The sequence below is a fragment of the Tupaia chinensis genome, unplaced genomic scaffold (genome assembly GCF_000334495.1).
Source record: "Tupaia chinensis unplaced genomic scaffold, TupChi_1.0 Scaffold000362_1, whole genome shotgun sequence".
NCBI classification, from domain to species: Eukaryota; Metazoa; Chordata; class Mammalia; order Scandentia; family Tupaiidae; genus Tupaia; species Tupaia belangeri.
In genome coordinates, this window is record NW_006159859.1 from 4847594 (window position 1) to 4858412 (window position 10819).

Sequence of the window (10819 nt, forward strand, 5' to 3'; positions counted from 1 at the left end):
CATGTGCACCTGGCATGAGTGTTAAGCCACTGGGTCCAGGACTTGAACTGCACTCGACTATGTGGGAGTCCAGTGATGAAACCACTGCAACATCTGCTGGTCCCTCCATATTCTATCTTTTAATAAACCTCTTTCCTGAAATATTACATATGTACATAAAAGCTCATAAGCTTTAAGCTCCATGTATTTTCCCAAAGTGTAACACGGGCAACCACCATTCAGATCAAGATACAGAGCATTACTAGCTTTCTGGAGCCTTCCTCAGCCCTTTCCTAGCTACTACCCCTCATCTCAACCCAAAAGGCAACCACTCCCTCTACTTCTGACACTGTAGATCAATTTTGCATGTTTTGTGCTCTCTTTTTTTCACTCATGTTTCCGTTCAAGAGCTTTGTCATTTTTTTCTGCGTAGCAGTGGTTCATTTTTATTCCAGTGTATAAATATTATGAATAATGATGCCATGATTATTCTTGCACATGCCCTTTGGTGCACAAATGACAGCATTCCTATTTGCTATATGTCTAGGAGTGGAATCTGGGTTATAGGATTCTTAATAGTAAATTACTATGGTTTGAATGTCCCCTCTAAACTTTATGTGTTGAAACTACGTTGTATTGTCAAGGTGCTAAGAACAAACTTTTTTTTTTTGAGAGGTTTTTACTGTAGGGTGCGTGTGCTTGCCAGACAGAGAGAGACAGAGAGACAGAAAGGGAGAAATCACCCCCCAGGGGGGATGGCCACGCCGCAGTCCCTTCTCCTCTGTTCTCCTCCTGGGATCTTGGGCACGCACGCACACGCGCCTGGTGTGAGTTTTAAGCCACCGGGTCCGGGATGCAAACTGTGGTCAACTACGTGGGAGTCCAGCGACATAGCCATTATGCTAACTGCTGGTCCCCCTAAGAGCAAACTTAACAAATACCTTCATGGTGTTGAAAGGTGGGACCTTTAGGACTGATTAGGGCAGGGCCCCCATATTTGACTCCCAGTGGGCTTATAAGGCAAGGAAGTGAGACAGAGACTCAGCGACAGAGACCATCTGCTCTGCCATTGCCTTCCCCTCATAATGTGATGCCTTGGGATTTTGTAAAACCACCACCGCATGTGCTTTGAATTGTGAAGCCTGAAAATTTGTGAGCTGAGTAAAATCTGTTTTAATAAATTGCCTACTTTCCGGTATGCTTAATTGCAACAGAATAGGCTATAACATTATGTTTGGTACATGTGAAAATTCTAACCTCTTCTCATCCTTGCAAACAGTTAATGACTGCAGTGTTTCATTGTAGTTTTAGTTCCCAGTGACTGAGATGGAGCACTTGCTTTTGAATTGACCATTTAGATAGCCTCCTTTGTGATGTGCCTGTTCAAGTACATATCCAATTTTCTGTAGTGTTGCTTTAAATAAATACTGATTTGTAGAAGTTCTAAATATATTTGACTGTGAGACCTTTGTTGAGTATACGTGTTTCAAATATCTTCTATTTGTGGGTTTTATTTTGATTCTTTTTGTAGTGTGTTTTGAGGAACAGAGTTTGCAGTTATAATGTAATAAGTTTGGCTTATCAGTATGGTAATTTTTCTTTTTAAGAATTAATTTATTTATTGTTCTTATTTGTTTTAATTTGGCCAGAGAAAGACAAAGAGAGAGAGAGAGACAGAAAGTGAGAAAGCAAGCTGCCAGGTCCAAGACTCAAATTGTGGTTAGCCGTGTGGGGGTCCAGTGTCTTTACCCACTGTGTCACCTGCTGACCCCACAGTATGGTGATTTTTTTCTATCTTCCTTGAGGAATCTTGGTCAAATCTACTGTCATGAAATTTTCTCTTATTTTACTTTCTCAGTGCTTTTTGTCTTTCCTTTCACATCACTGTCCATTATTTATGCACCTTTTCCCCCTGTAGATACTCAGTTTCACCACTACCAGTATTGAAGTGACTATCCGTTCTTTCTTGTTCCAGTGTTAACCTTTGTCATAAATCAAAACTTTGGGTTTGTTCTGGATTCTCTGTTTTGTTTCACTGGTGTGTTTATCCTTGTGCAAAATACTGAAGTGCCTTTAATCATTTCAGGCTTATAAACAGTCTTATTTTCAAGAGGGTAAGTGCTTCTTTTTATCCCCCGTCAAATGTGGTAAAATTATTAGACTACTTCCTCTGTTTCTGTTTTCTGTATTGCAGTACTAGTAAGAGGGAAGTATCCAATTCAGAGTAGAAATACTGACAAGTATTATCAGATAGTCATTGGGGATCCAAGAACTAAAATATTCTGGTCTTTTCATTTCTTCATTTGATGTTAGTTTTTTTTTGTTTGTTTTTTTTGAGAGGTTTTTGCTATAGGGCACGTGTGCTCGCCAGATAGAGAGACAGAAAGTGAGAAATCACCCCCCAGGGGGGGATGACCACGCCGCAATCCCTTCTCCTCCATTCTCCTCTCGGGATCTTGGTCACGCACGCACACGCACCCGGTGTGAGTTTTAAGCCACTGGGTCCGGGACGCGAACCGCAGTCGACTATGTGGGAGTCTAGTGACATAGCCATTACGCTAACTGCTGGTCCCTTGACGTTAGATTTTTTAGAAACAGCTTGAATTCCTCTGGGCCCCTGAGATGTTGTGCTGTACCATTTAATTGAGTATGCTGAACAGTGAAGCCACCTAATTTAACATTGTCTTAGTCCATTTTATAATGCTATACCAAAATACACACAGATTGGGTCATTTATTAAAAAAAAAAAAAAAATTTTTTTCCTCATGGTTTTGGAGGCTGGGAAGTTTAAGATTAACGTGCCAGCAAATTAGGGCCTAGTCTCTCTGTGTCCAGGATGGAGCCTTGAACATTGCTTCCTCTGGAGAGGAGGAGTATTGAATCTTCACCTGGTGGAAAAACAGGAGAGAATGAGCCCGATCCTGCTAGCCCTTTTAGTAGCAGCTTTAATCGTTTATGAGGGCTCCACTTCCCAATACTGAGGCATTGAGGATTAAGATTCAACATGCCTCCTGGCAGGGACAAAAACATTTAAGGCATATAAACATACATGTTTATTTTTATGTCAAGAACTGTGAAGAGTGGGATTTTTACCCTATTTGCTTGCAAGCTAACAAATTTCATGTATGCTTGCAAAAGAACGTAGTATTTCCTAGGTCAAAGTCAAAGACCAGACTATTACAGCAATATTACTGTAGAAATAGCTAGTAGTAATATTACTAGAGAAGGAGCTAGAGTAGCAGCATTTGAGCCACTTTCCTGAGCTTCAGATTTCACAGAGGCACAGAAAGAGCTAGGTGATACCTGAGTCCATGCAAGGTCACATTGCAGGAGGGGAACGTTGAACTTAGAGAACCTGAATCTTTTATAACAGACCGAAGCATGTTCGTCTCTTGCTTTGGAGGGAACTCTAGGTTCCTTCAAAAGATAGCCTGGAACCAAAGAGGCAGTGAGAGTTTCTGCCCTGAATAGCAGAAATGTGAGAAATGTGAAGAACTGCTTAACATTTTGAAAAACCAAATGGGTACTTATAAGACAGGCTTAAATAAGTGATGTACAGATTTTAAATAGACTATTTTTGGAGTGTCTTTTACTACTTACTGTTTTTTTTAGTAGTGAAAGATACTTAGCCCTCTGTTTCTGGGAGTTTGGGTCTGTCTTTCTTGCATCAGAGCTTCAGTTTTTCTATAAAATTTCAGATAAGTGGAAGCAAGAAAAATGATGAAATGGTATAATTTTAATTAAACTTCATTGAAGCATGTTTTGGACCAAAGAGGTTGAATGATATAAGCTACTTTGTATCCAGGGAAACTTCAGATATTCAGATTGAATTTCTAAGAGGTCTCTGAGACTAAAATTCTTGGCAGTAGATCTTCATTGTCCACTGGAATATAAGTGTATTACCTTGTTAAAAAGAACCCTAATGCAGGGAGCACACGGGGATTTTACTGCCTTTTTGTCTAGAGGTAGATGTCACAGATCACAGGGCTCTAAGGTCTCATAAGCTGAAATTGGGAAGAGGGAGTTAGGACATTGTCTTGATAGTGTTTAAACTTCAAGCAAATAGCGGAAAACAAACGTAGCATCTTTAACTTCTTTATTTACCACCTTTTTGGCTCCTTTAACATGTTATTGTTCTGATCCTACTCCTCCATCTCTTTCTGTTCTCTTTTTCTTCTTAAAGCATCACTTTTTTCTGTGCTTTCAAAATTATGAGCCTTCCTAAGATTGAAACTTCTTGTCTCATTCTTCCATCTGAGGTTTCTCTGTCGCCTCTCTGTAGGTGAGTCTGTTTACTCAGATAACATCAGACCTCATGTGTGTACGCACCTCTGAAGTCTTCTTTCTTGCATTCTAAAACAGTCTTTCCAACTGCCAATTGAGCATCTCCTTTCATATGTTCTCCCTGTACTTCACAAACCTCGTGACTCTGGTTTGCATGTATTCATAAAAAGGACAAGGTTGAAAGACATACCAGTTCAATATTTTATTGGATGGTTGGAAAAGTCATGACATATTTTTTCTGTTTTTCTAAACAAAAATGCTTATGATTTTTCTGACATCCCAATACTTCTTTAAAAGAAGTGACCCAAATATATTATTTTAATAAACCTTTGTGGTATTTTTTAATGGATATTATTTTGTAAGTTCTCTTTCAGGTTTGGCTGCCTTTCTTTCATATTTAATATCAACTTGTCCAATTTCTGCTGCCAAAATTAAGTACTTGGATATTTGTCTTTGTCCTTTATATTCGTATTCCTTCTCCATTTATCCCACCAGCACAGTATATTTTAATTGGTATAGCGTACATGGGTTTTGGCTTCTTAAATTTTTAGTTATTGGTGATGGTTCTGCCTGCATTTTTGGAGTAAAAGAGAAATCTTATGTTATTTTTCTCTTTCCAGGTCTTTGTGCCTTGAGGAGAGTTCTGAAGAAACAACCTCATCTCCCTGATAGCAAGGTGGCCAGTTTGGTGAAGATTACTCTGAAAGATTTCTTGCAGGGAATGAATGACATCAGGCCCAGTGCCATGAGGGAGGTAGCAATAGATGTTCCAAATGTAAGTAACTCACACATTGTAGTAACTAAACTCTTTGGTTTAAATGCTGGGAAAAAACTGAGACCACAGGGAGACTGACTTCGTAGACTTTTTGTTTGTTTGTTTTGGTTATTGCTATAGGACGGGTATGCTTGTTGGAGAAAGAAAACAAGAAAGAGAGAACTTACCCTGCAGGGGAGATGGCCATGCTGCAGTCCCTTCTCCATTCTCCTCTTGGGATTTTGGACAGGGGGGAGATGGCCATACCACAATCCCTTCTCCATTCTCCCCTTGGGATTTTGGGCCACATGTCCTTGCACACTGGGTGTATGTTCATGCCCATAGCCTTGAGAGAAAAGTGGAGGAGAAAGGATTGTGGCATGGCCATAGTCCCCAGGGGTGATTTCACGTTTTCTAGTTTTCCATATCTCCGATGAGCACATGTGCCCTATAACAACAACAACAACAACAAAACAAAACAAAAAATCTACTTTTAGCATGTTTCAAGTATACAGTACAGTTTTTTTTTTTTCTTTTTCCCCCCAGATTTTTGCTATAGAGCATGTGCGCTTACCAGAGAGACAGAAAGTAAGAAATCATAAGAAATCATCCCGGGGGGGGGGGGGGGGGCCAACACCCAACCCCGCCGGGGGGGGGGGGGGGGGTTTGGCCATACCTCAATCCCGTCTCCTCCAGTCTCCTCTCAGGATTTTGGGCACACACGGACACGTGCTCCCAGTCTGAGTTTCTAGCCGCTGGACCTGGGACTCAAACCTCAGTCAACTACGTGAGAGTCCAATAATGTGACTATTACACCGTCTGCTGGCCCTATACAATACAGTATTATTAACCATTGTCACCAAGCTGTACATTGGATCTCCAGAACTATTCATCCTCTCTAACTGAATTTTTATACCCTTTGACTATTATCTGTCCATGTCCCACTCTGCAGCTTCTTGTATTCACTATTCTATTCTGTTTTTCTGTGAGCTCAACTTTTTTTGTTTCAACGTATGAATGAGATCTTGCAATATTTATCTTTCTGTTCACTTGCCATAATATCCCCCACATTTAGTCATGTTATTTTATATCACAGTTCTTTTTTAAAGCCTGAATAATATCCTAAGAGGAGGCTTTAAAACATACATGGAAAATGCCTATGATGAAAAAGAAAAAAAAAACTATTGATGGATTTCACAATTATTTTGCCCCCAAATAAATGTATTTTTAAATTCCATTAAAAAAGTTTCTTGTATTGAAGTCCTCTTATATATTTTGTATATTAACCCCTTATTTGATGTTTTGTTTGCTGATATTTTCTCCTGTCCTATATGTTGTCTCATTATTCTGTTTATTGATTTTTTTTGCTACGTAGAAAGTTTTTAGTTTGATGTACTCCCATTTGTCTAACTTTGCTCTTGTGCTTTCTTTGCTTGTGCCCAAAACATGATTACAGACCAGTGTCAAGAAGGTTTCTCTCTAAGTTACTTCTAGTAGTTTTAGTTTCAAGTTTTATGTTTAAGTCTTTTATCCATTTTTATTTTTATTTTTCTTCTTTTTTTTGTACATAGTATTAGACAGCTGGCCAATTTCACTCTTCCACATTTGAATATCCAGTTTTCCCAGCATCAGTTATTGAGGAGAATTTCCTGTTGGCACTTTTGTTGAAGCTTGGTTAATTGTACATGTGTGGATGTATTCTAGGCCATCTTCTATTTCATTTGTTTGTATGTCTGTTTTTATCCAGTATCATGGTGTTTTGATTAACATAGCTTTATAGAGTATTTTGGAATCAAATGATGTAATACCTCCATTTTGTGTTTTTTGTTTTGTTTTGTTTTTGTGTGTGTGTGTGCGTGTGTTTGTCATTATTACTCTGGGCATTTGTATTTCCATGTGAATTTTAAGATTTAAAAAAAAATTTTTTGTGGTAAAGTACATTGAAATTTTGATATAATTGTACTATGTAGACCATTTTTGCATAGTATGGACTTTTTTAATTAAAGAATTATTTTGGGGAAATCATTTAATTTTATTTTTAAATTGTTTTTCACATTCAATCACTGTATATTTTTACAGTATATAAAATGAATTTTCCCAGCATGAATATACTATATGTTAATCTAGTCAAAAATATTACTATACACCTTATCAACAAGTATTTTTACATTTTTGTGTTCCTTAAATGTTTTGCTTCTTTTTTCCCATTGAGTTCCTCCCTCCCACCACCCCACCCTACCCCACCCTCATTTGTCTTCCTTCTCCCACACTGTCTCTAGTATCCACAGTTGCTTTCCATGGTTTTATACTTTGCAGTGTTTCATTTTCTGCCTTAGAATGCAGCCATTCGCTATATATTAAGTGGGAACATATAGTACCTCTCTTTCATAGTCTGGCTTAAGGAACCTTCCCAAATTCATTTTATGAAGCCTTCATCTCCCTGATCTACAAAATAGACAAAGACATAACAGAAAAAGACAGCTATAGAACAGTATATCCGGCAAATATAGATGAAAAATTCTCAACAAAATACCAGCAAATCATGTCCAACAACACATTAAAACAATTGCATATCACAACCAGGTAGGCTTTCTTTCAGGGTTGCAAGGCGAGTCGACATATGCAAAAACCATAAATGTAATATATACCATATTAACAGAAGGAAAGATAACCATATGATAATATCAATCCATGCAGAAAAAGCATTTGATAAAATACAACATCCCTCATGATTAAGACTCGATAAATTCAGCATAGGAGGGATATTTCTCAACCGAATAAAAGCCATCTATGAAAAACCCATATCCAGCAACATATTGACCACTAAACACTGGAAAAAGATAAGCTGTCCACGTTCTCATTTCCTTTTCAGTATAGTACTGGAAGTCCTAGCCAATGCAGTCTGACAAGAGAATAAAAGGCGTTCAAATAGGGAAAAGGGAAAGAAGTGAAATTTTATTTCCAGGTCACATGACTATATACATAGAAAACCCAAAAGGATCCACAAAAACTCCTGGAAGTGATAAATGAACACAGCTAAGTGGCAAGATACAAAATCAACATACGAAAATGGGTAGCATTTCTATAATCAATTAGCAGACTGACATAGTATGGACATTTTAACAATATGCACTTTAATTCATGAACACAGAGTATTATTTCATTTATTTGTGTTAACCGCAATATCTTTCTGTCAACATTTTAGAGTTTTCAGCAGACAGATCTCTCATTTCTTGGTGAAATTTTCTCTAAATATTTTTTGTTTATAGTATCGTAAATGAAATTTTTTTCTTGAGTTTTTAAAAATTTTGTTGTTAGTGTATTAAAAATTATACTGATGCAGGTTGATTTAAGGGTGGACTCAGGATTTCTCTGCATTGTGTTCCCTGGGCTTGGACATGGTGGGTGTTTAAGAATTGAATATACAGTAAGGTTTTAAACTTAAAGTTACTGCCAATGGAGAATGTGTTTAAACAGTGTCTGTCCACTCTTGGAATTGCTAAACTGATTTATTCATCATAGGAACTGGTACTGTAACTCTATTTTTAATTGCTCTAATGAAAGATTTTTTTCCTTTATTTTCTTTTGATACAGTATTTACAATCTATGGACTTGTGCCATTTTCCACTTGGCATTTTATTATTTGGCCTAAGACCATGGTGTACTGTGATGTTACTCATGAGCTCTGGGGTGATTAACGTTGGTGAAAAATCTTTCTTACACTGCATTTTATGCTCACTTCAGATTGTAAAAGTTTCCCTGAGAAGTCAACATTTCTATAATTGGGTTCCTGAAATGAGTTTTCTGATTTTTGGCTATTATATCTACAAAAATATCCCCAAATTATTTTTGCAGAAGTTTAATACTTTTTTGCTATAGAAACCTGCTTCAAGTGAATAGTTAATTGTGAGCATTTTAAAAATAGTAAATTGGGCATTCAGCATCTTTTAATTATTTTACTGTGTGAAATTAAAACTAAGTAACATTGCCTAGTTACAGTTAAATTTGAAAGAAAAGTCCTAAGATGGAAATGTTGCCAATTATAATATAATGTAATGTATTATTAATTTTAGGAGACCACTAGTTTTTGCCACTGGTTTAAATGTAATATTTCCTTATTTGGAAATTCTGAATTAGTGATTATAGTGACTTTAAAGGCAAATGCATTTTTTAAAAAATTGCAGGAATCCTTAGAATTTATAAATATAATAATATATTCACTGTGAAATTAGAATTTTCTTACCCAGAGATAACATTGGTTAATAGTTCATTATAACTCCTATATAGGTTTTTTTTCTATGTCTTTACATATTTTTATGTAGTTAATCTTAGGAAATACATAGTTTTTATATTTCTGCTTTCTTACTTAAAATTTCTTATGTAGTAAAATTTTACTTTGAGATTTGTTGGCAAACTTCTTTGTAAATGACTTAATAGATATTTTTATGGATAAACTTATTTTTAATCCTTCTACCATTTTCAACTACATCTGCTTTTTAGGTTTGTTTTTGATACTATTATTATATTTCTTCCAAATATTTGTATTTATGTTTTCTAAAAGTAGAGTTACTAGACTAAAATATGTCATCTTTAGAGTGTGTGACAAATATCACTAAATTTTTGTTTTTTTGTTTTTAAAAAGGTTCACATTTATAATTATATGATAAAAACTTAAAATTATGATAAGCATAAGCAGCACTCATTTTGCTTTAGTTTCTTTTTACTTTTCACTAGACTTTATTTCTTGATCAAAAAGATCTTTATTAGGAATGATTGTGAATACTCTTGAGACAAATACAGATTATAGGGCCAGCCTGTGACATGGTGATTAATGCAGCTGGATCCCACATGGCCAAATATGCGGTTCAAGTCCTGGGCCCAGCAGTTTGAAAAACATGCTGGGCATGTGTGCATGTGTGCCAAAAATTCCAAGAGAAGTGGAGAAGGGATTGTGGTCATTCCCCCTGGGGGTGATTTCTCACTTTTCTCTTCTCTGTGTCTCTCTAATAAGTCCGTGTGCCCTATAGCAAAATTTAAAAAAAAAAAAAAAAAAATATATATATATATATATATAGGTTCTAAAAGGAAAAATAATTCTCAGTTATAAATCTTATAAAAATGTTAAAGTTTTAGACAAAGGGTATAGCTAGGCCTTACTTTCAATAGATTTTATGTTTAATGAGAGCAGAGATACTTTTATCTTTCATTTTTGTCTTTGACTGGCATACTTATGACTAGCATACAGTAGATGCCCAATTGATAGTTGTTGAATGAATGAATGACTTAATATTTTAAAAACTACATTAAATGATAACTTTATTTTTTTGAGAGATTTTCACTATAGGTTGCTTGCACTTGGCTGGAGAGACAGAGAGAAAGCAAGAAATCACCCCCAAGAGGGTATGGCCACGCTGTAGTTCCTTCTCCATTTTCATCTTGGAATTTTGGGCACACATGCCTGGTGCGAGTTTTAAGCCTCTGGGTCCGAGACTTGAACTGTGGTTCAGCACCGTAACCATTACGCTATCTGCTGGTCCTGATAGCCTTTAGGTTTATATGAGAATGAGTATCTCATCCTCTTTCTGTATCAAAGTACAATTAAGTCTATTATTACCTTTATGTAACAACTATTTTTTAAAATAAGTTTTATCCTTGTTTGGTAGATTTAACGTTTTTACATTAAAAATGCCTATAGTAGTGCTAAGCTATTGACTCCGAGCTGATATAAAATGTCCTTCATATTTTTCTCAGAAACATGTTGCTTTTTTTTTTTTTTTTTTTGAGGTTTTTGCTATAGGGGGA

General features: G+C 36.3%; 1 protein-coding gene across 1 annotated transcript in view; it reads left to right on the top strand.

Annotated features, from left to right (window-relative positions):
• The window catches only part of AFG2A (AAA ATPase AFG2A), a 295494-nt gene that overhangs the window by 38059 nt on the left and 246616 nt on the right, over positions 1–10819 (top strand). Inside the window, exon 10 of the mRNA XM_027773681.1 lies at positions 4884–5038. Coding sequence (XP_027629482.1) covers positions 4884–5038 — 155 coding nt within the window. The remainder of the gene's footprint in view (positions 1–4883; positions 5039–10819) is intronic.